Source organism: Marmota marmota, unplaced genomic scaffold, assembly GCF_001458135.2.
Source record: "Marmota marmota marmota unplaced genomic scaffold, marMar, whole genome shotgun sequence".
Classification (NCBI taxonomy): domain Eukaryota; kingdom Metazoa; phylum Chordata; class Mammalia; order Rodentia; family Sciuridae; genus Marmota; species Marmota marmota.
In genome coordinates this window covers 5132456-5158686 of record NW_025999864.1, presented here as the reverse complement: position 1 = coordinate 5158686, position 26231 = coordinate 5132456, and the positions used below count along the sequence as shown (strand labels likewise).

The 26231-nt window shown below is 35.0% G+C and overlaps 1 protein-coding gene across 1 annotated transcript in view; it reads left to right on the top strand.

The window, feature by feature from the left end:
* The window catches only part of Jmjd1c (jumonji domain containing 1C), a 184142-nt gene that overhangs the window by 138781 nt on the left and 19130 nt on the right, over positions 1-26231 (top strand). The window contains exons 4-10 of the mRNA XM_048813901.1: positions 10362-10467; positions 13493-13617; positions 15511-15654; positions 15742-15934; positions 16062-17734; positions 21724-21896; positions 22142-24345. Coding sequence (XP_048669858.1) covers positions 10362-10467; positions 13493-13617; positions 15511-15654; positions 15742-15934; positions 16062-17734; positions 21724-21896; positions 22142-24345 — 4618 coding nt within the window. The remainder of the gene's footprint in view (positions 1-10361; positions 10468-13492; positions 13618-15510; positions 15655-15741; positions 15935-16061; positions 17735-21723; positions 21897-22141; positions 24346-26231) is intronic.

Below are 26231 nucleotides of genomic sequence, written 5' to 3'. Positions count from 1 at the left end.
TCAATTAAAAATGGCAACTTAGTTTCTTGAGTTAGGATTCCATTAAACATTGTGTGTATTTTTTGTATTGATAAATTTGGTGGAAGTCTTCAGATCAAAATTTTGCAAATGACAAATGTCAAAATTAACTAATACAGAATGATTAAAAAACTCATTGGAAATAGAGAACACTAAATTGACACTTTTTCATTTTAAATGAGGTTTACAATAATATATGAGTTTCTAAGAATTAAAATTTGCAAAGTATTGCAACAACAGAAAAATTTAAAAAACAAATACAAAATGGACTAGACGGAATACAAATACAAAATAGTGTTATATGTGAAGTAATAAAAATGATAAGGGAACATAGTCTCATTTGGGAAATTATAAGCCCAAAGAAACAGAACTAAAATCTTGAGACTAAAATTTAGAATATTTTTATACTTATTTATGGTATATACTTTTCTAAAATTGAAACATTGATGGTATAAATAATGGCAAGTAAATGAAATTTCTAATGAGATGTTCCTGAAATACCTGGATATATAATAGCAAGTGGCCTACATTGGCGATACAAGGTAAATTTTTTTAGGATTATAGATTTTTTTTCTTTTTTTTCTGATTTAATTATTAATACTTCTAGGATCCATCTACAGTTAGCTGAGCTGTACTGATGCTCTGGAATGAATTATTAACCAGTATCATTTTTTCATTTTTATTTCCTTTTACATGTAAAGATAGACTTTGTTATTCTAAAGGGCTAAATGCAATTTTAAAATTTAACATTCACATGCTTTTATAACATTTTATGAAACTAGGAGCCATTAGCTATGGCAGACCTTTAAAAATGTTATCTTAATAAGGAAACTTCAGAAAGAGTATGAACATGTTCTGGAAAGAAAATGCTTTTATAATAATATATTGACAAGATGAATGATAAAAGACTGACAAAAACTTAAGAAGCAAAATAAGTCCTATATAAAAGAGATAGTCTATTTCCTTATTTTATATGCTTGCAACCATAGCATTGTCATCATCACCTTTAGATTAACTGCAGGCTTTGGGCTTGCTTATTGATTTTTGCAACTAGTCAAGTGTCTTTGATTGTGTTTGATGAGAGCTTTATAAGACCATCCAAGCTTGCTTTTAAAACTTGTTTTGTAAAAAGCAAAACTTACCCTGTCATAGTGGCATATGCCTACAATCCCAGTAAATTTGGAGGCTGTGGCAGAAAGATTGCAAGGCCAAGGCCACCCTCAGGAATTTAGTAAGGCCTTGTCTCATAAAAGGTAAACAGAACTGAGATGGTAGCTTGGTGATAAAGCACCCCTGAGTTTCTGTCTTCAGTTCAGGGGTAGTGGAGGAAGAAAATCTTAATTACTTATTGAAGTCAATTTTATCTTCTGAACTGGCGCTTAGAAATATTTTAGGGTTTGGGATGCTGCCATTATAGCTCAGGGGTAGAGCACTTGACTAGCATGTGTGAGGCACTGGGTTTGATCCTCAGCACCTCATAAAAATGAATGAATGAAATAAAGGTATTGTGTCCATCTACACCTAAAAAAAATTTTTTTTAAATAAAAGAAATATTTTAGAGTTTGGGTATTGTTCAGTGGTAAAGCACATGATTAGCTTCAATTCCTAGTACTCCCCACCACCAAAGAAGGAAATGGGGGAAATTTTTGAATTATTCAAGGAATAACCATTTGTAGCACCTTACAGAGGAGGCAGGAAAACTAAAAATGAACTCCCTACATGAGCCTCTTTTCCCTAACAGCCTTTTTTTTTAGATGAATATTTATTGTTCCTTTAGGGCACAGTATAAATTATATCATTAATTTGATCTCTTCATATAGAGATAGATTGCCATCTCATGGAGAAAACACTCATTTTAAATCCTAATGTCTTACTAGAGATTTTACAAGAGTGTACATTAAATGATTGAATGTTTATAATCCTATAAACCACCGTGGCAAATACAGTTCAAATTGAATTAGTTTCTTATTTTATGAAATGGATAAAACATTCAGCTCTAGGATCTTATAATGTTTGTTTAACTTTAAGGATATTAAATAATTGGCTAGCCTGTTAAGTTCTTATGATTAAATTATGATGGTGTGAAAATGGATGGTATATAAGATAAAAATGGGAAGGGAAAGAGATGGCTGTGGTTTTATGTTGTTCTTGGACAAACTTCAGGACTTTTTTTTCTCTTTCTTTCTTGCTTGCTTGCTTTTTTTTTTTTTTTAAGAGAGAGAGAATTTTTAAAATATTTATTTATTTATTTTAGTTTTTTGGCGGACACATCTTTATTTGTATGTGGTGCTGAGGATCGAACCCGGGCCGCACCCATGCCAGGCGAGCCACATCCCCAGCCCCCTTGCTTGCTTTCTTGCTTGCTTGATTTCTTGCTTTCTGAAGAGGTCCTGGGGTTTGAACTCAGTTGTGTTCCATCTCTGAGCTACATTCTCCATCCCCTCTGGAGTCAGGGTCTTGCTAAGTTTCCCTGGCAGACTTTAATTTTAAACTTCAGATCCTCCTACCTCAACCTCCCAAGTAGTTGGGATTGCAGGCATGTGCCACTTTGTCTGGCATCTCTTTTTGTTTCTGAATTAATATCAACTTCTAGTGCAAGGAATGCTTTCTAAAAGCTCGGGCGCAAGAATTACAAAAGATCAGAATGTTGGCATTTGCTATTTTTCCCTTATACAGTAATCTTTTTTTTTTTTCCCCACACTAGTAAAATTTTAACATATACCTAGAGGGAAGTTACTACCACATAAATGGGCTTTCAAAAGTAATCCTTTTTAATGGTTTAAAAATTTACCCAAATATCATTATGATACTGTTTCCGTTAATAACATCAGATGACCTTGGAGCTTCATTTTATTACTACTAGTTACATCACCTCTCTTAAGACATTAAATTTTTCCTGTGGCTTCAGGATATAAATACTGAGCATGTTTCGTGTCATCTCTTTGATTTTGAGTGGGAGAAAATTGCATGGATAATATAAATTATTAGCCAAGTCCCTCCTGCCATCTGAATCCTTATGTATAATTATTTTATTGTTGTTTGAGAAGGGGTCTCACTATTGTTGCCCAGGGTGATCTGGAACTCCTGAGCTTAGGTGATCCTGCCTCCTTAGCCTCCCAAGTAGCTGGGACTACAAATGCTTGCAATCATTCCCATCTTTTAATTGTTTTTTTAAAGAAAAATTCCATTGCTGTCATTTACATTATAATCTAAATTTTAGGCTTCTAAATTAACCAAAATAAACCAGGAATGATAGAATTTTCTATAAATAGAACATAACTTTAATTTTCTCTTGCTTTTAATTATATTGATTTTGTGTGTGTGTGTGTGTGTGTGTGTGTGTCTAGGGATGTAACCCAAGGCTTCCACACATAGTTGTATCTCCCACTCTTAAATACCTTTGTTTGGGGCTGGGGTTGTAGCTCAGTGGTAGAGCACTTGCCTAGCTTGTGAAATGTACTGCGTTCCATACTCAGCACCACATAAAATAAATAAATAAAGGTATTGTGTCCATCTACAACTAAAAATTAAAAAGAATATTCATCTTTTAAAAATATGTGTGTTTCTGTATAGACAGGTTGAATTAACCTCTAGGGTTCTTAATATATTCAGATACGTGAAATAGGTTACTATTTAAAGAATATCTTTACAATATACCTAATTTCTCAATGCATGTATTCATTTTTACCTTACTGTAGAGTATAGAGAAGTGGATAGTACCAACCTTTGTATATAATAATTGTTGTTGGCCTACAGGAGTAAACCTTATCTTTCAAAGTAATTTTTTCTTAATTGTCTACACTGAAATTAAGTACATCAAGGAAGTGTGTGCTAAACAAGGAATCTATCAGGGAAATTCATTTACTTGTAGAGTTTTTTTTAAAAAATTATTTGAAATAGGATTTGTATGATTTTCCTAGGCTCATAAATGTACATAATTCAGACATTTGTGAAATATAGTTAATTCTATAATATTACATTGCCTTAATTATATGAGGTTTTTAGAATTTTTTTACTTATAGATGGACACAGTATCTTTATTTTGTTTGTTTATATTTATATGGTGCTGAGGATCAAACCCAGTGCCTCACATGTGTGAGGCAAGTGCTTTGCCCAATAATAGGAGTTTTTAATCTTACATTTTGTATTTATTTATTTATTTATTTTGTACTAGGGATTGAATTCAGGGGTGTGCTACTACTGAGCTACATTCCCATTCCTTTTTATTTTGAGACAGGGTATTGATATGGTTGAGGCTAGCCTCTTACTGCCTCAGCTTTGAGAGTTGCTGGGATTGCAAGAATGCATTACTGTGTCCCCCTAAAGTTTGTTCTTGTTTCAGCTCAAAGGTAAACTGAATCCAGCCTGTCTCACATTTTGTAAGGTCTTTTTATCCTCCACTGACCCCAGAGTGCTCATAATTGAATTTATGGCATCATGCATTTTAAGCAAGCACTCCTACTGCTGAGCCACATTCCCAACCCTGCATTTTTAAATCGTTGAAAAAAATCAAAAGAAGAATAATATGGCATTTGACTATCCTGTGAAATTTAAATTTTATAGAATACAAAAATCTTTTAGAATACAGCATGCTTACTTATTTATATATTATTTTTTGTATCATTTGACTGCCTAGCAGTCAATAGCAGAATTGAGTAGGTCACAGAAATCGTGTGATCCACAAACATAAGATGTCTGGCCCTAACATTCTCTGACTTCATACTGCAGGATTTGGTATATTAGTAATTGATGTCAGTCTTGACTTACAGGGACTTTACATTCATTTTTATGACTATTAGCCAGTAATCCCAAGGATCTAAGGAAAAGCAATCATTTATAGTTTTGGTAACCATGAATTTAAGTTTATGACTATTACAAAGCTGGTGTGGCAAATATATTCAATCACTTGACCTGATGTTTAAGATACAAATGGTTTCTTTTATGGTAACTCTTATAAAATAGAATCAAAGGTGGTTTGTGGGGGAAATTTAATACAGTATGATTTAAGAAGCTCACTGGATGTCACACAGAGGTTAAGGGTTTTATTGAAGAGGGGAAAATATCATTCCATTAATAAACCACATATCAATATCAGTATTAGGTTATTCTCTGTCAGAAATTATACAAAGAAGTGACTTTTTTAAAATTTTAATCAAAGTGCTATTCTAGACATCAGTTGGGACTTTTTTTTTTTAAAGAGAGAGTGAGAGAGAGAATTTTAATATTTATTTTTTAGTTTTCGGGGGACACAACATCTTTGTGTGTGGTGCTGAGGATCGAACCCGGGCCGCACACATGCCAGGCAAGCGCGCTACCGCTTGAGCCACATCCCCAGCCCATCAGTTGGGACTTTAGAGCCAGTTTCTTCAAATTATAAAGTCAATCAGCTCAGGCACCTAGATAGAAACTAACCACTGGTATATTTTTCTCCAGTACGTGTCTTTGCTGGCTCTTCTGTTGGTAATAAACTCAGAATATATGTGACATAAAGAATGTATTTCCAGGGCCTGGCACAGTGGCACATGCATGTAATCCAGCAGCTCAGGAGGCTGGGGCAAGAGGATCTCAAGTTAAAAGCCAGCCTCAGCAAAAGTGAGGTGCCAAGCCACTTAGTGAGACCCTGCCTCTAAATAATATACAAAATAGGGCTGGGGATGTGGCTCTTTGTTTGAGTGCCCTGAGTTCAATTCCTGGTACCCCTCACCACCCCACCATCCCCAAAAAGAATCTATTTCCAGAACTGGTAAGGAGTACTTTTCTGTTACAAGAAGGAAAATCACCACCTTATTATCTTATAAATGTTTTGCATATATTTTTAGCACTCTCAGGATATAGCGTTTTTTTTTTTCTTTTCACATCTTCATACAGGATATTGCTTTTATTTAAGTTATTTGGGGATATCTGAATATTGTATTATTCTAATTTTAGTTTTTATACCACCTAATTGGGTATATGTTCTTTTGAACTAAGTAGGAAATAGAGAACCATTTAAAATGAGATTAGTTCAAAAGTCCAATGTCCAAGTACAGATTCCAGCAGATTCCAGCATGATTTTAACTCCATGATGGTATTCTGTACATGTGAAGAAAAACTTTTTGTACTTTGACTATCCCAAATAATAATTCATAACAGTGTTTGCCTAGAAATAAATAATTTGGAAATTTGTAGATTATGATTAAAGCACATCACCAGAGTTATTTTTTTCTCTTTTATGCTTTCTGATTCTAAGGTTGTATGAGTTTACCACTGTAAGCTGCTCCTCTTTGATAAGTGTTCAAGTATTGCTATATATGTTTTCATATAACCACTGTTAGACTTTTACAAAAAAGATAGTTTCCATTAATGTCTTTCAGTTCATTTTACCCATTCTATCTTTAAAAATGTTATCTTTCACCTGATAAACATAATGAGGAGAGAGAGAGAGAGAAAATAAAAGACAGGACACCTAAGTATTCTTTATCATTTACTGATTTTAATCAAGGACCATACTCTGTGAAAAGGTTATAGTAATTTCAGTCTACAAAGTTGTTATAAAAATTAATAATGTATGGGAAATGCACAATCTTGTTATCTTTTTTGTTGTTGTTGTTGTTACTACATTACAGTACCCAACTATTGTTCATTTAGAGATAACTTATGTCTTCGCAAAAAGAAAAACAATGAACTGAACAGTAAATATACTCTAGAACTTCATTTAAGGCATTGTTTTGAACATCATGTTTTCTTTATAAGTTTCTAATAAGGCAGATCTTGCTGAACTGATTTTTCCTATTTGTCACTTGCTGGAAGTTTTAATTAGGAGTTTCCATATGATACAGTTATGGAGAAGGGAAGGTTCATAGAAGGTTCTATTCTTTCACTACTTGGTGACTTGTTCAGGGAAAATTTCAGAAAATACATATTGTTACTTAAGCTAAAAACTACCTTACCACTGAGCTACACCACCCCCAGCCCTTTTTATATTTTATTTTGAAACAAGGTCTTGCTAAATTGCTTAGGGGCCCACTAAGTTGCTGAGGTTGGCCTCGAACTTGTGGTCTTCCTGCCTTGACCTCCAGGAATCACTGGGATTACAGGAATATGCCCTGGCACCCAGCTAAATTGTTTTATAATAGCATATAAGCTCAAGACACAGCTGAAATTCTTCTGTAGTTTGTAAAATAGCAAATATTCTTAAGTTTTGGTGGGGGTTTTGTGTGTGTGTTTGGTACCAGGGATTGAATGCAGCAGCATTTAACCACTAAGCTATATCTCCAGCCCTTTCTAATTTAGAGACAGCGTCTTGCTGAGTTACTTAAGGACATTGCTAAGTTGCTGAGGCTGGTTTTGAACAATCCTCCTGCCTCAGCCTCTCAAGCTGCTGGGATTGCAGGTGTGTGCCAATGCACCTGGCTCTCTCAGCGAGTTTTTAATTACAGATTCCCAGTTTCTAAATCAGCTTTATGGGCTTAATATTTGATTTTTAGCGCCTTCACAAAATTGTTTAGGTCAACACATAGAAAAAAAGTCTTCATTTTTCTCTGTTTCAGGAGTTGCTTATTTAGCCTTTTGTGAGACTCTTTAAAATGGATATGATGATGTAACAGTATACATGGAACAGGAGTAGTTCGGCAACAACATGCTTGTCATAAACCAGGCAGTGTCTTAGGACAGTTTTAATGAGTTTTTAATTAATTAATTGTTACCTACTGCCATAGATAATTCAGAATTGAAATTTTGTAAAATTAACTTTTAACTAAACATGGTGATGCATACCTGTAATCCTAGCAACTTTCGGGGCTGAGACAGTGATATCACAAGTTCCAGGCCAGGTTCAGTAAATTGGGAGAGAACCCTGTCTCAAAAAGAGTTGGTGGGGTCAGGCACAGTGGTACACGCCTGTAATCCCAGCGGCTTGGGAGGCTGAGACAGGAGAATTGTGAGTTCAAAGCCAGCCTCAGCAACTGGGAGGCACTAAGCAACTCAATGAGACCCTGTCTCTAAGTAAACTAAAAATAGGGCTGGGGATGTGGCTCAGTGGTCGAGTACCCCTGAGTTCAATCCCTGGTACCAAAACAACAAAATAAAGAGCTGGTGGGTATAAATAACTTCAGTAGTATCACAAAAACTAAATTAAAAAAAAAAAAACAATAAAAATTAATTGCAGTACTTCAAAAAAATCTTTTGAGACAGTGTCTCATTCAGTTGTCAAGGCTAGCCTCTAACTTGAGATCATTCTGTGTACTGGGATTATAGGCATGTGCCACTGTGCTCAGTTTCAGTGCTTTAAATATCTTATAACAAACAGGATTGAGGCAGATATTAGTAACTCTACTTTGTAGATGAGAAAACTGATAACAGAAATTTGAGCTTATCTAAGTAAGGTCATATCAGTAAAGGGACTCACAGTATTCATTTATTTATTTATTTATTTTTATTTATTTTTTAAAATATTTATTTATTTAGTTTTCTGCAGACACAACATCTTTGTTTGTATGTGGTGCTGAGGATTGAACCTGGGCCGCACGCATGCCAGGCGAGCGCGCTACGGCTTGAGCCACATCCCCAGCCCTCATTTATTTTTTGGTTAATTTTTTCCACTAGAAAATTAGTCATTTGTTTGTTTAAAAGATATGTATGCTGTGTAATGATCTTGGAAAAAGCTCGTTACTTTAACTTGTTGAATTAATATAAATATATTTAAACAAATTAATTTTATATTCTAGGGGTTATATGTTATAAAATTTCAACATAGGCAATTGTAAGGTGTTGATAATGCTGCTTTATAAGTAGTTATAACTCCCTATGTAGTAATAGATATATGGATGTGTATGTATGGAAGCTTAAGTGGAGATAATTTTGATAGAATTTGTAGCTGTCAGAGCAATCTGAAAATGGTGATTTTTCCATAGAAAGTTTCCTATATTCAAATTTATATATATTCAGGATATGACTATACTGAACTGTCAGTATGTATCAGGAGGAGTAGAGTCCTATAGAACTTGTGATATTTTCTATTCTAAAAGTGATGAGATTATCTAATAGTGAGTATATTTTTACTATTGTTTTTTTCTGGTGCTGAGAATTGAATCCAGAGCCTCATGGATACTAAGCATATGCTTCACCACTGAGCTACATCCCCAGACCCCTAAAGTATATTATTAAATGGAGGGTAAAGAGGGTAAAGAAAAGGAATTACTTCTGCCTTTGGCTTTTCCTAGATATAAGAGACATATCAGATAGAATATTTACCACAATATTATTCCAAAAGTGTAGAGTAGTATCGTAAAGCACTGATGGATAAGAAGGCAAATCTAATTTACTTGGATAGACTTTGGAACAAAGGAGTACAGTATGACCTGCTTCATCCATCTTTTTTTTTTTTTTTTTTTGCCCCCCCCAAATTGCTAGATTCTTTTTATTTACCAGGTATAATTTCCTGATTTAGCTCCTTTCTGATCACTAATCTGCCAGTCTACTTTTAAAATAGTCCCAAAGTGACAGTGCTGTTTTCTCACCAGTTAACTTTAGAGCTTCTGCAGCCAATCTCAAATGCAGGTGCAGCAGAGGTGCTTTGGGAGAAAGAGAACAGAATGTGATGGTCTGGGACCAGCTGATCGTGGGAAACCATGTGACTACGTGATTGTTTCTATGGTCTAGATCCACCTTGTTCTGAGGATAATATCGTGAATAATCTAATTTTAATTACCTGAATGCTTTGGCCCTAACTTAAAATAGAAGTTTTAGCAGTGAAGTTATGGTCAAATGAGTTTCAATAGAACTGAATTTTATGACATTAAAATCAGGGCAGTGACTGTTAGTTTCAAACCCTAATGTTTTGAGCATAATTTGATGTGGTAATTTATATGTATATATTAACTGTCACTAAAATACTGCATTATTTTGCCACAGACCTTGGATGACCTGATACATTTGGTTTTTATATTGCTTCAAATAGTAAAATCCTGGGCTGGGGGCATGGCTGAGTGGTAGAGTATTTGTCTAGTATGCTGGAGGTAAGGTCCTGGGTTCAGTCCCCCATACTGCAAACAATAGCAGAATAGTAAAATTCTTGAAAAGCTGATCAGAATAAGACTATATTTAAAAAGTTAGAAAATTCATTACTAAATTTCTAGTGTTTGACTATAGAACATTGTTGTCAAGGATCAGATCATACCACAGATTAATTTCCTATGCTCAGTTGTTACATAATTTCTCATAAACTACAACTTTGAATTTGTGGTTTTACATATATTTAGATCAAGAAAATTTCTCAAGTCTTTAGGACATATAAAAGAGAAAGTTGGTAACATGAATGTTAGGAGAGCATAATGTGGACCTTTTCTTTTAATCTATAATTCTAGGACGACATAGACAGCCTAAACCCAGTTCTCAGGGACAACCCGCAACTTCACGAGGAAGTGAAAGTCTGGGTAAAGGAACAAAAGGTTCAGGAGATTTTTATGCAAGGTAACTATTTTGAAATTATGCATTATTGGGGGGTGGGACTAGGCAACTTTACATATTTGTGTTTGGTTGTTCAATTATATGCAATGTAAGTGGAAGGCCCAGTCTAATAATTTGAATTCTATATAGTCCAAGGGAAAATAATTGCAGTATCCTAATAATTTTGATAGTTTATTATTCTACCAGTTTTTCAAATAACTTATTTGAGCAAAATTCCTGGCCTGAACTTAAAATTGCACAGGTGTTTTGTTGAATGGAAAATGTTCATAGTATAAAATGCTCTAAGTGTGTGAAGGAAGCATTGTTTGCAGTAAAGGGTTACCCAGAACCAAAATTGATTTCCTTTGAAGAATGCTGTTGATAATCTGATAAAAGTAGCCTGTTTTACTGCACCTTTTTCAACAATTACCTCATTACTAGTCAGTTTTGTTCCCTTTGTTTACTAAGTTACAGGTTTATCTACAACAACATGTGACCTTCATACTAATGTTTTGTAATTCCTAGTAATTTTCCTTTATGTCAATAAAATAACATAGATATAAACTTCTTGTAAAATTGAATTGAAACTGATTATGACATGAGCATATTATATTGTAGAATGTTAAAAATAGAGTTTTGTTGTTAAATTTCCATATTTCTCTCAATCCTCAGTACCCAGCCATTAAGCATTAAATGAAGTAATCTCAGTTGTGATTGTTTTGCTTTATATGGTTACATATAGCAGCAGATTGTGTATATATTAAATTTTTCTTAGTATAAATATTCATAACAAAAATCAGCTATTTTGGTTATCATCCATGTGTCAAGTCTCCCGGTCCAAACAACAACTAAACCTTGAATGATCCTGCCCAATCTACCTCCCCTTTTGTTTCTATCAAATTTCAGCATCACCTTTATCGATCCTTTTGGGGGGAAGAGGTACGGGAGGTTAGGAGCACTCAACCACTGAGCCACAACCTCAGCCCGCTATTTTGTATTTTATTTGGAGACAGCGTCTCACTGAGTTGCTTAGCCCCTCATTTTTTGAACTCATGATCCCTCTGTCTCAGCCTTCTGAGCCGTTAGTATTACAGGCTTGCGCCACCACACCTGGCTTTTTCTATCCATTTTTGTGATAAATAAAACTGGTGATGATGCTACACACACAAAAATTAGTGTCAGTTTCAGATTTCCATTTATGTTATAAATGTCAAATGATTTTAATAGAATTTATTAGGTCCACATGTTGTGATTGGTTGGTATGACAATCCCCATCCCCTTTTTTTCTCTTTTTGCAGTTTATTTGTTGAAGTAACCAAACTAATACTTAAAAAAATAATTGTTTTCTCATATCCTGTGAGGAAAAAAGATTAAAGTGTTAATAACCCCTTTTCATTTTAAGCATAATTGTGTGAGGCAAATTACAAACTGTGCTTAGTGTTGGGAATAAACCAGTGTAGATGGTATGCTTATGGTAATTAAAAACTGATCATTTTGGTGTTTTTCTGTAACCATTTTCCGTATTACGCAGAAAAAACTAATCTGGAGTCTTACTCTTCCCATAGTTAGAAAAGACTACAGTTTGTATAATAAATTATGGATAGTGAATAGCATTTATTCATCACCTTCTTTAAAATATAGCCAGTGAATATCTTCATTTTTTTCTAGATCAATATACATACCATTTACAAGTCACATGGATTATTATTGTTTTTGTTATGGTGGTGGTACAGGGGATCAAACATGGGCTTTTTACATACTTGTCAAGTGCTCTGCCACTGAGCTATGTCCCTAGCCCCTTTATATTTTATTTTTGAGGTAGGGTCTTAGTAAGTCGTCTAGTCTGACCTTGAACTTGTGATCCTCCTGCCTTGACCTCTTCGTTAAGGTGCAGCTACAGTTACAGAAGTGCACCACTGCACCAAGCTGTGCATTAGATGTTTTAGGTTGTTACTGACATTGCTCTTCTTTTTCTTTTTGCTTCTTTTTAAAAAAAAAAAAAAGTAAATAAGTATTTAACCATTTGTTGGTATTTTGAGTGTGTTAAACCTAGAGCTTCAGTCTAGAAATCAGAAAAAATAAGTTTTATCCCAACTTAAAGAGTTGGAAAGGATTAAATAAGCACTTGAAACTTTGAAATCATTTTGTAATTGTTAATATAGACTACTATTATCAATGTGCCATAGACTCCCCACCCTCCACAGTTCCCATTAAACTTGATAAAGTATTCAATGATATTTTAGTGCCTGTGAACTGAAGGAATTTTCATCTTTATTATCCACTTACGTGTAATGATTTTTGTTTTAATAAGCTTAAATGAAAATATACAGATAGATCCTTAATATTTAGTCCTTTCTTATTTTCTAAAAGTATACATACACGTGTGTGTGTGTGTGTGTGTGTGTAAAATTTCCTTTGAAAAAGTATGTTTAAAACAAAAGTACATCTCATTTCTTTTTTAACACATGTTCAGTGCTCTGTTTTTAAGTGCACTCATCAATCTTTGAGTTTTAAGACTTTCAGCAGCTTTTCCTAACTGTCACAGAGGGATCAAAATTTGTAGTTTATGGTAAAGTACTGCCAGCTAGATGACTCAGACTTCAAGTTCTGAGTTACCTTTTCATTTCATCCAGGCAGTCATGTGCCCAAACCTTGTTAGCAGTTTTGTAACCTTACTACAGCCCAGATTGCTGCAACTTAACGTTCTGTTCTTTTACTAACTCATGGTCCTAGAAACACTCCATCTAACTTTTTAAGTATTTTATTCCATTGAGTCAGGAAGTATGTATATGTAGTAGTATATATATAATAACCTCAGAATGATCTGCTTATTTTTTATTTTTGAGGTGAGTTTTGCTATGTTGCCCAGGCTGATCTTGAACAGCCTCAGAGCATTGGAGATTGTAGTCATGAGCCACCAAAGGATTTTATTTGTCTTCTACAACATTTTTTTAAAATTTATCTTTGGTTATATTACTCATCAGATAGCTTTGTAATTACTACGTAAAATGTCCGCATTTAAGTTGTTTATGCTTGTGTTTTTTTAAAGGTCCTTATTCTTTAAATGGATACAGAGTGAGAGTATATAGACAAGACTCTGCCACCCAGTGGTTTACCGGCATAATTACTCATCATGATCTCTTCACCCGCACCATGATCGTTATGAATGATCAGGTAAATACTTTAACTATTTATTTTTGGTGCTGGGGATTGAACTCAGAGCCTTTCACATGTTAAGCTGAGTTATTATCCTTTCAACCTCAACTAATGTTTTTGAAAAAACTAATTTTTGTAGTACAAATAGTCTATGCCATGTTGGGGTTGTAGCTCAGTGATAAAGCACTTGCCTAGCATGTGTGAGGTACTGGGTTCAATCCTCAGCACCATATAAATAAATTAAATAAAGGTATTGTGTCAATCTACAGGTAAAATTTTTTTTTAAGAGAGGAGAGAGAGAATTTTTTAAATATTTATTTTTCAGTTTTCAGTGGACACAACAACTTTATTTTTATGTGGTGCTGAGGATCGAACCCAGCGCCCCGTGCATGCCAGGCAAGCGCGTTACCGCTTGAGCCACATCCCCAGCCCCTAAAAATATTTTTTAAAAAATAGTCTGTGCCAACAGTTTGATAATAATTTTCATCTACAGAGTTTTGCTTTGTTTCCTTCCTTCCTCCCTCCCTCCCTCCCTCCCTCCTCACCTCAAGCATACTAGGCAAATGCTCTACCACTGAGCTATATATATATACCCCAAGCCCTTTTTCTTTTATATTGAGGTTGTGTTAAATTGCCCAGACTGGCCTGGGAATTATAGGCATGTTCCTACTGTGACCAGCATCTCCAATGTTACATAGAGGTCACTTTAAGTCAAAGGATAATGGTAGTGTCATATTTATTTCAATACTAATAAAATCAGAACCTGAAATAGACACATCAAGCTACTTAGTCTTTTTTTCTTTAATTTTTCGTTAGCTAAAACTTTCTCTGTTTTTCTGTCTCTGGTATTAAAAATGCATTCTGAATGGTTTATCCCTGAGTCATATCCCCAGGCCTTGTTTTCTTTTCACTAATGAAAACTTTCAGTGCATATGTAGCTCTCTCACATCAAATTTCATTATTAGTATGCTCACTTAAGTTTTGTGACAAATGTTAAAAACACAGGTTTGTTTGTTTTTTTTTCCATTTTGAGAAAAATGTTTATTTTTAAAGCTGTCATTTGTTTATGTGCAAAAAAACAGATATTTCTAAATTCCTACCCAAGTGAATTTTGGAGAATTATATGATAGAGCTCCTTTGTAAACAATTTAAATGCTTTGATTAAAATTTTGTCAATGCTAATAAATAAATTATATTATTTAACTGCATTTTTTCTTAAAAAGATGACAAGCTTTCACCTTGATGAAGTACAAAATCATCTTGAATTTTTACATTATTAATTTATACGGTTTTTGACTTGTTCTACTAGTTTTATTTTGTAGCTGCTTTTCAAAAATTTAATTTAAAAGATACTATCAGACTTAAGTAACCAGTTTTAGTCACCAAGGACAGAATTACTTTTAATCTTCTGTAACATTGTTTCAACTACTAGCCAAGAATTAAAAAGCAAATATTATCTATTGCAAATATATTTTGATAAACAAAGTTAAGAATTAATCAAGAATATAGAGTCCACCTGGACACAGTGACACAGGCCTGTAATTCCAGCAACTCTGGAGGCTGAGGCAGGAAAGTTCAAGACCAGCCTCAGCAAGTTAGCAAGGCCCTATGCAACTTGACAGCATCCTGTCTCAAAATAAAAAATAAAAAGCACTGAGGATGTGGCTTGGTGGGGTAAGCACACATGGGTCCAATCCCCCGTATGATAAAAGAAGAATATAGAGCCCCATATGCAAGTGACATCACCAAAAAGAACAAGTATAAATATCCAGTTTGTCCTATTTATTTTAAAAATAGGAAGTAGGGATCCCAAACTGATTTCTAAACATTTCTACTTAGTAAAGAAATGCTACCACGTATTGTTTAGCTCATTGTATTTAATTTTTGTTTTTGTTTTGTGTTATGGATTAGGTACTAGAACCACAGAATGTCGATCCTTCTATGGTTCAAATGACCTTTCTAGATGATGTTGTTCACTCCTTATTAAAAGGTGAAAATATTGGCATTACATCACGACGTAGGTCTCGTGCCAATCAAAATATCAACACTGTTCACGTATGTATGTTACTAGTAATTAATTTTTATAATTTCTCTTTCTCTATTTAGAATTAGCTAGTTATAATCATTGTCGGTTATTTTTAGGGCCATTATACACGTGCCCAAGCAAATAGTCCCAGACCAGCAATGAACTCTCAAACTGCTGTACCAAAACAGAATACACACCAGCAACAGCAACAAAGAAATATCCGTCCAAATAAGAGGAAGGGCTCAGATAGCAGTATACCAGACGAAGAGAAGATGAAGGAGGAAAAATACGATTATATATCACGAGGAGGTAGGATCCACTTTTTTTTTTTCTCCTTTAGGGACTGGGAACAAATAAAAATATTTAAAATATGCTACTTAGTTTTGATTATGATTTTTCATAATCAAAAAGTAAGGCTTTTTTTTTAACCTTACAGATAATCCTAAGGGTAAAAACAAACACTTGATGAATAAAAGAAGGAAACCTGAGGAGGATGAAAAGAAACTAAATATGAAAAGATTGCGGACTGACAATGTTTCAGACTTTTCTGAGAGCAGTGACTCAGAAAATTCCAATAAGAGAATAATTGATAATTCCTCAGAGCAGAAGTCAGAGAATGAGTTGAAAAATAAAAATGCTTCCAAGATAAATGGAGAAGAAGGGAAATCCCAGAATAGTGAGAAGGTGGGAGAAGAGACACTAGTAGATATCCAGACTCCCTGGGATCAAATACATGAAGATAAAAAACATGAAGAAGCAGAGAAGCAGAAATCTGTTGATATTCAGTTTCAAGAAAAAGTTACTATCCATTCATCAGAACAGGCCACACTTGCTGAACATAATCCTAAGGATTTACTTCTTCAAGAATGCAATATGGAAAACACACATACAGTGGAATTATTACCAAAGGAAAAGTTTATATCCAGACCATCCACACCAAAATGTGTTATTGATATTACAAAAGATGCTAATTCAGAAAAAGTGGTTCAGGAAAACTCAAGTACCTTTGGCCTGCAGACACTTGAGAAAATGGATCCTAAAGGTAATGATTCAAAACATTCAATTGTAAATTCAAAATACTTGGAAACAGCAAAACAAGATTCTGACCAGAACTGGGTCAGTGATGTAATTAAAGTGGATTTAACCCAGTCAAGTGTTATAAATGCTTCTTCAGGAAATGATCAACTGGATATTGAAAAAGAAAAAAATCAATACATCTCTTACACATCTTCTTTAAGTGCACCTTCTGTCACAGAAGATAAGGCAAATAAGCCAAGTCCACCCCCAGAGACTATAAAATCTAAACTAACTGCTTCAGTAGATACTCACAAGACAAAACCCAATTCTTCACCTGAAGTTGTTAAATCCAAAATTACCCATTCTCCCGATTCTGTGAAGTCTAAGGCTACTTATGTGAATAGTCAAGCTACTGGTGAAAGAAGACTGGCAAATGAGTTATCAAGATGCAGTTTTCATCCGGTTCCTACTCGAGGCAGTGCATTGGAAACTACAAAGAGCCCTCTTATCATTGATAAAAATGAGCATTTCACCGTTTATCGAGATCCTGCTCTTATTGGATCAGAAGCAGGAGCTAATCACATTTCACCTTTTTTAAGTCAACATCCTTTCCCTCTTCATTCCACATCCCATAGAACCTGTTTAAATCCAGGTACCCATCACCCTGCCTTAAACCCTGCATCCCATTTACTAGCTGGATCATCCAGTCAAACTCCATTACCTACAATCAACACTCATCCTCTGACTAGTGGTCCACACCATTCTGTTCATCATCCTCATTTACTTCCCACTGTGTTACCTGGAGTGCCTACTGCCTCCTTACTTGGTGGCCACCCACGCCTAGAGAGTGCTCATGCTAGCAGCTTGAGCCACTTAGCACTAGCACACCAGCAACAGCAACAGTTGTTACAGCACCAGTCACCTCATCTTCTTGGACAAGCTCATCCTTCTGCTTCATATAATCAGCTTGGACTTTATCCAATTATTTGGCAGTATCCAAACGGAACACATGCATACTCAGGACTTGGTCTGCCTTCTCCTAAGTGGGTTCACCCAGAAAATGCAGTTAGTGCTGAAGCTTCATTAAGGAGGGTAAGTGACACTGGTTTGCCTGTATGTCAGTATAAACTTATTTATTAAAAGGTACAGGTGCATTTTCAGTATCCCATTCTTTTAGGTCATGTCCAATTACAGAATGTTAGAATTTTTCAGATACTTGTTTGGATGCTTAATATCCTCAGAGCAGTAGCAGCAGAAATCTCAGAAAAGCCACTTTATAAAAAGAGTTAGTTGAAGAAAGTAAAATTTTTTTAGATTGTGGTTTTTATTATAGATTTAAATTCATATACTTATAATTGAAAATTCTGGGTTAATATTTATGCAAAATTGTAGGGCTTTCTTTATATGTATTATCAAATTGTTCTTTTTAAAATTGTTATGTACCCCAGTTCAATGCATTATGTTAATTGTATAATATGAGCTATGACTCTTTAGACTCCCTTTTTTCTTAAGGTTATCCAAGTCTGGAGATTTCCAGTATGTGGGAAAGTTAATGAGATTCTCCCTACCTAACAGACTATTGCTGCAGTTGGTGTAGGACTTATATTCCTTTGTGAGCTATGTGGTTTCTGTAGCAAATTCATTTTACACTAAGAAATAGCTAGTAAGAATAATACCAAGCTCAGTGTTGTTTTTCAAATGGAGGAATGGGTGCCACTATTAAACTTCCAGGAGCTAATCTTGTCCTTTATGTGACCCAAGATAGTCTTCAGATATTCTGCCCAAATCTGTTTTTATGCCCTTTTTTTGGGGGGGGGGGAAGAAAAATAGATTACTGGGGCTGGGGTTGTGGCTCAGTAGTAGAGTGCTCACCCAGCACACGTGAGGCACTGGGTTCAATCCTCAGCACCAACCACATAAAAATGAAATAAAGAGGGGCTGGGGATGTGGCTCAGGCGGTGGCGCGCTCGCCTGGCATGCGTGCGGCCCAGGTTCAATTCTCAGCACCACATACAAACAAAGATGTTGTGTCCGCCAAATACTAAAAAATAAATATTAAAATTCTCTCTCTCTCTACCTCTATCTCTCTCACTCTCTCTTTAAAAAAAAATGAAATAAAGATATCGTATCCACCTACAACTAAGAAATATTTTTTTAAAATAAATTAATTAATTAGCTATCTTAATGATTAGACTCAAGTACTGTTATACATCACAGCACTAGAACTTTTTCACCCCATCTTTAATTTTGATCATCACACTAAACTGCCAAGGTTTAACTTGAGATCCTCCTGCCTCAGTCTTACCTCAGCTGGGATTATAGGTTTGTGCCTCCATACAAGCCCCCCATCCCCATTCTTTTTTTTTTTAAGAGAGAGAGAGAATTTTTTAATATTTATTGTTTAGTTTTCGGCGGACACAACATCTTTATTTGTATGTGGTGCAGAGGATCGAACCCAGAGCCAGGCAAGCGCGCTTCCGCTTGAGCCACATCCCCAGCCCCCCAGCCCCATTCTTGATGGTGCCATTAATCTAGTAATAGGTGAAACATACTACAATGTGTACATTATGTAGTTTTTAAGTAAAAGAAGAATCACTATAATCACTACATTATCCTAATTTTTATTGTCAAAATTGAAAGTAGGTGTGGTAGCTTAAGTGCCTAATGCATTCACTCAGACCTTCACTCTCAGTGTGTCATGAATGTAGTTGCAGGTGCACAAGGATAGCCTAGATGAACATAAGAAGCCAAGAGATGCAAATAACTTTGAACCTTCTATAAGTTCCAAGCTCTGGAAAATAGATTTAAGTTATTGTTAGAAATGGCTTGGAAGAATTGTTACTTGGTAGACTTTGTGACTGTCAAGCGTCCATGTTTATAAGAATATAAAATTTTTTATTAACTGATCATAAAAAAATTAAACTAGCTGGGTGTGGTGGTGCATGCCAGCTATTCAGAAGGCTGAGGCAAGAGGATCCCAAGATCCAAGCAAGCCTGGGCAACTTAGGGAGAGTCCCTGTCTCTAAATAAAATGGAAAAGGGCTGGAGATGTAGTTCAGTGGTAAAATGCCCCTGGCTTCAAGCCCTAGTACTGCTCCCCAACCCCCCTCGCCACCAGGAGGAAAAAAGGTTAAACTAAAAACAGGTGTATCTGACTTCCATTAATTTGTGTAAACGTATAATATGAAGGAATAAATTTAAATAACATTTTGAGCAAAAATCAAGATCTGTTATCCTGGTTTAAAAGTGAAAAACAATACAAGCACAGACACTAGATTAGGAATCTATTTTGAGAGGGTTTTTGTTTGTTTTTTGTGGAGTATTGTAGATTGAACTCAGGGACACTCAACCACTAAGCCAAATCTCTAGCCCTGTTTTGTATTTTATTTAGAGAGAGTCTCACTGAGTTGCTTAGCACCTCATTTTTGCGAAGGCTGGCTTTGAACTCACCATCCTCCTGTCTCAGCCTCCCAAGCTGCTGGGATTACAGGCATGCACTACCACGCTCAGCTTGAGTCTTATTTTATAGGGTAAAAACCTTTATCATTGCTTTGCCTTTATTGCACTTTAAGATTTTCATTTTTGAGGTGCTGGGGACTGAACCTAGAGATGTTCTACCACTGAGCTACATTCCGAACCCTTTTTATTTTTTATTTGAAGACAGGATCTTGCTAAGTTGCTGAGGCTGGCCTCAAACTTGCAATCCTCTTGCCTCAGCTTTCTGAGTCACTAGGATTTCAGGTGTGCATCACTGTACCCAGCAAGAATCTTGAATCTGTTAGAACTGAGGCCTTTTGTGTCATTATATATTGGGATGATCCTTATGTGTATAATTATGTATTTTTCTCTTAGGTGACATTTGCAGCCATGGTGTATGCTTTTAGTTTCAGTAATTTTACAGCAGTATCTATTTGGCATAAATTGCTTTTGCATTATCATTTGAGTTGTTAAATTTAGCCCCTTTGTTAAAACTAAAGCAGCTTTTGTTTTTCTGGTATTTCAGTATCACTCATAGTATAAAAAAAAAATCCTTAAACATGTAATTTGATATATGTCTCAACATAGAGGTCTTTGTACCACATTTTTAATTATGAGAAAGGCAGCATATTAACATAGAAAAAGTTAACATTGTTTTATTTCCACACTCCAAGTTGTTGGGATTTTTTTGTTTGTTTGTTTGTTTGTTTGTTTTTGTAGTTATAAATGAACAGAATGCCTTTATTTTATTTGTTTATTTTTATGTGGTACTAAGGATCAAATCCAGTGCCTCACACATCCTAGGCAAATGCTCTGCCACTGAACTACAGCCCCAGCCCCACATCTCCAAGTTTAATGGCCCAACAATGTTTATAGTTTGTGGTGCAAAAAAGCCTTGAAAATACAATTATCTGCCAATTGTAAGTAAATTGTTGTATTGAAAAAGTTAGCTTTTTTTTTGATGACAAAAGATGGCAAATGAATTTGGTTATAATTTCTGTTTCTGGTGAAATAACATTCTGTTTTTGTTAATACCAACATAATCTTTGCTCGTATTTTGTTTTGTGCGGTACTGGGGATTGAACCAGCTCAAAGGCATTTTGCTACTAAGTTACATTCCTACACACCTCCCCCTACTTTTTCAATCTTTTTTCTTTCTTTCCTTCTTTTTTTTTTTTTTTGCAACAGGATCTTGCTAAATTGCTAAAACTGACCTCCAACTTGTGATCCTCCTGTCTTATCCTCCTAAGTCTCTGTGATTATAGGCATGTGCCATTGTGCTTAGCTATAGTATATATTCTTTTGATATTAAAGTTTTAGGAAATCAAGTATAAGTTGAAAGCACTGATTCCTAGAGCTACTTTTAGTAAAATTAAAGTAAATTTATGGAAATTGATAATTTAATACTGATGAGTTGACTGCATACTATGGGAAAATTAATCTAATTATGCTGGTTATATACTTGAATTCATCCAATTCATTTAGAATAAAAATCACAGTTTTTAATAAATGTAATCCTGTTAAACTTCTGTGACACTAATTTTAACTTTTTCTAGTAACTGAAGTCCAATTTTTTGTTTTGGGTTTTTGTTTTTTTTTAATAGAATTCTCCCAGTCCTTGGTTACATCAACACACCCCTGTGACCTCAGCAGATGGTATTGGATTACTCAGTCACATTCCTGTCAGACCTTCCAGTGCAGAACCTCATCGACCTCTTAAAATTACCACACATTCCAGTCCACCATTGACAAAACCTGTAGTAGATCACCATAAAGAGTAAGTTAACTAATGCTTAAATTTAAAACTTGTTTTTCTTAATTCGCTTCTCAGTTAATTTTAAGTTAATAAATGTTTACAACTAGACTTTGAAGAAGTATTCTGTATTGATACATTTTGTAATTGATATTAGAGTACTTGCAAAGGTGTGTTTTACTTTCATAATAGAATATATTACATAGAAACCATCTCCCCCCACCCACCAGGAAAAATTGATTACAGAAATCTTTGTGTTTTCTTTATAGAGAATTGGAGAGGAAAGCTTTTATGGAACCATTACGGTCTGTTGCATCCACATCAGTAAAAAATGACCTGGATCTAAATAGGTCACAGACTGGGAAAGATTGTCACTTGCATAGACATTTTGTGGATCCAGTATTAAATCAATCGCAGAGGCCACCCCAGGAGACTGGAGAGAGATTAAACAAATATAAGGAAGAACATCGTCGAATTCTTCAAGAAAGTATTGATGTTGCTCCCTTTACAACCAAAATTAAGGGACTTGAGGGTGAGAGAGAGAATTATTCCAGAGTAACAGCATCATCATCTAGCCCTAAAAGCCATGTCATCAAACAAGATAAAGATGTAGAACGCTCAGTATCAGAGCTTTATAAAATGAAGCACCCGGTGCCTCAAAGTTTGCCCCAAAGTAACTATTTTACTACATTGTCCAATAGTGTGGTCAATGAACCTCCAAGATCATACCCATCCAAAGAGGTTTCAAATATTTACACTGAAAAACAGAGTAATTCCCTTGCAACAGCAGCTAATCCTCAAACTCTGACTTCATTTATATCATCTCTTTCAAAGCCTCCACCTTTGATTAAACACCAACCAGAAAGTGAAAGTTTAGTAGGCAAGATACCAGAACATCTTCCCCATCAGATTTCATCTCATTCAGTAACAACTTTCAGAAATGACTGTAGAAGTCCTACCCATTTGACAGTTTCTTCTACAAATACACTCCGCAGTATGCCTGCTTTACATAGAGCACCAGTATTTCACCCACCAATTCATCACAGTTTAGAACGAAAGGAAAGCAGCTACAGTAGCCTTTCCCCTCCAACTTTAACTCCAGTGATGCCAGTAAATGCTGGCAGCAAAGTTCAGGAATCACAGAAGCCTCCGACTTTAATTCCTGAGCCAAAAGACTCTCAGGCAAATTTTAAGAGTTCTTCTGACCAGAGTTTGACAGAAATGTGGAGGGCTAATAATAACCTCAGCAAAGAGAAAGAGTGGCATGTGGAGAAAAGTGGTGGAAAATCACAGGCTGCTGTGGCATCTGTCATTGTGCGTCCACCTTCTAGTACAAAAATTGATAGCATGCCAGCAATGCAGTTAGCTTCCAAAGATCGAGTTAGTGAAAGATCTTCAACTGGGGCAAATAAAACAGATTGCCTCAAATCAGTAGAAGCTGGAGAGACTGGAAGAATCATTCTACCAAATGTGAGTTCAGACAGTGCTCACATGAAATCTGAAAAAACCTTCGAGACTGTCTCACAGGGCTTTGTTCCCACTTCAGTTATGTCTACTATAAATACAGTGTGTGATACCAAAACAGATGTATTCACATCTGCTCCTACTACCACCAGTGTTTCCAGCTGGGGTAGTTCAGAAATAACTTACTCTTTGTCAAATACCATTTTGGCCTCTACATCCTTAGAATGTACCTCTTCAAAAAATGTTACTCAGTCAGTGGCTCAAACACAAGAATGCAAGGTCAGCACCACAGTTCCAGTTACTCTGGCCAGTAATAAAACAGGAAGTACTGTTCAGCCCAGCTCTGGCTTCTCAGGCACAACTGATTTTATTCATTTAAAAAAGCACAAGGCAGCATTGGCTGCGGCTCAGTATAAAAGTAGTAATGTTAGTGAGACTGAACTTAATGCTGTGAAAAATCAGACAGTTTCAGCCTCCCTTCCTCTGGATAGCACTGTAATCTGTAGTACAATTAACAAAGCAAACTCTGTAGGAAATGGGCAAGCATCCCAGACAAGTCAACCGAACTACCACACTAAACTGAAAAAGGCCTGGCTTACCAGACATTCAGAAGAAGATAAAAATACTAATAAAATGGAAAATTCAGGGAATTCTGTATCAGAAATTATAAAGCCATGTTCTGTCAACTTAACAGCCTCTACATCTAATGATATACAAAATAGTGTAGATAGTAAAATCATAGTGGATAAATACGTAAGAGATGATAAAGTCAATAGGAGAAAAGCCAAAAGAACTTATGAATCTGGCTCTGAAAGTGGAGATTCAGATGAAAGTGAAAGCAAGTCAGAGCAAAGGACTAAAAGGCAACCTAAGCCAACTTACAAAAAGAAGCAAAATGATTTGCAAAAAAGAAAAGGCGAAATAGAAGAAGATTTGAAACCCAATGGAGTTCTCAGCAGGAGTGCCAAAGAAAAAAGTAAATTGAAGTTGCAGAGTAGCAGTAATAGTGGTAAGTAAAGAATTTGTTTTATCTAGCTCAGGTAAAATGGACTGAATGTTCTAGCAGTATTGGTGTGATTCTATGAAGATTAGTGAGTTGAAAGGCATTCTTTTGTCTTTATAATTTAGGAGTAAGTCATAATCTTAACTATTTCTAAGAACTGTTAAAATGCAGTTATGGTAATCTTAATAAAAATTGATTCTAATGGTCATGAAGATATTTAACTATTACAATATTTAGTTGGAAAATTCTAGTTACTATAATGTACATTACCAGAGAAAAAATTAAAAAGTAGAGTGAATATGACATATCTTCAAGTGTCAAAATTGTAAGCTTATTGGAATTACCATCCATTTAATGATGCTGTTCAAATAGTTGTTCAAGATAGAGGGAGAATCTTGTGGTTTCATTTACATATTCAAGAACTTCCATAATAAGTAGAAAGCTGCAAAACTAGAATATTTCCTTTATGGGTATAGCTGGACAAAAATAAATGATTCCAGTAATATTCAGTATAAAATGTGTCTATATGTCTTTACTCTAGAAGTATTTCTCAGTTTACTTATTTCTTTGTAGGTGTGTTGCACTATGCAGAAAGCACTTAATAGTTTGATTATATTCATGTGTACATCCACATACAATGTGTGAAATATCTGTGACATTGTGGACGCTCAAGAAATACTTTCACAAGCACTTGGATGCTTGAAGGCTCTTATTTGTGCCTTTTCACAGAATGAGGTTTTCCCACATGGCTGTGTGGAAACCAGAGGCAAAGTGAAGGAGAGAAAAACAGGATGATGGAATCATAGAAAAGGACAGTCAGAAAGTGAAAGAACGAAGGACAAGCTCAACTAGAGACAGAGAGACTGGCAGACTGAAATGCAAGTATAGTCAGAAGACAGAGAGGGAGATTGACAACGAAGGATACCTGCCATTTATTTGAATTTGGGTTATATACAGTATCACTTTTTCTTTCCCCTATGTTGTTCTTACTGCCCCTGTTGAATTCACAGTAGGCTTAGTGTGGTCAATAACTGTCTCTCTTCCTATTTCACACAACATTTCCTTTGGTGTTGCTTATACTTGAGTTAAATTTACAGAAAAAAGTTAGGAACCCTCCAGCTTTTAACACTTAGAAAACCCTTATGGGGTTAAATTTATAAAATTAACTCTAAATGAAGTGCATATTCTCTATTCATCTTGAGACTGAATGTACATGTTTTCAAGTTAGAGTCCTAAGACAATGGCTGGCATTAGTACCTTTTTTTTCTCTAGATTGTAATGCTTAGTCAAATCTCTCATACATGGTAACTAGCATTTAATTTCAGTAAGATTGAATTTTGTATTTAAAATTAGAAATTAGTTGCCTTTTCATAACTAATTCTTACATAATTTTACTTTATCCAGTATATCTATTTGTGTGTTTGCTTATGAGGAACTGAAGTTCAAAAGGTTCTTACTACACAAAGTAAGCACTGAGTTAGGTTTTTGTTGTTGTTGACTAAGTATGTTAATCTTAAACTATTAGGTTTTAGATTTTGCCAATAAGTTAGATATATAGAATTAAAGGAAAAACTTATTTATTGTATAAATATTATTATAGTTAAATTCATAAACGTTATTAGCAACAGTTACCTGTGGCCTGGTCTAAGAGCAAAAGTTATATCAAAAGCTCTTCATATGAATGTCTTTGTAATTAATTCATTATTTAAAAAGAAAAAACTCAAAAGTGCCTATTCTGTGTCATAATTGAGATTTGCTTTGAAATGTCTGGTTCTTTACTGCTTAAACTGTTCACAGTGGTATGGGGATCCATACTCTGAACTGTTCTGTTACCTGAAATTAAAAGTATATTGGTTAAAGTTATTTCCTAATCAAAAATAGAAACAGATTGC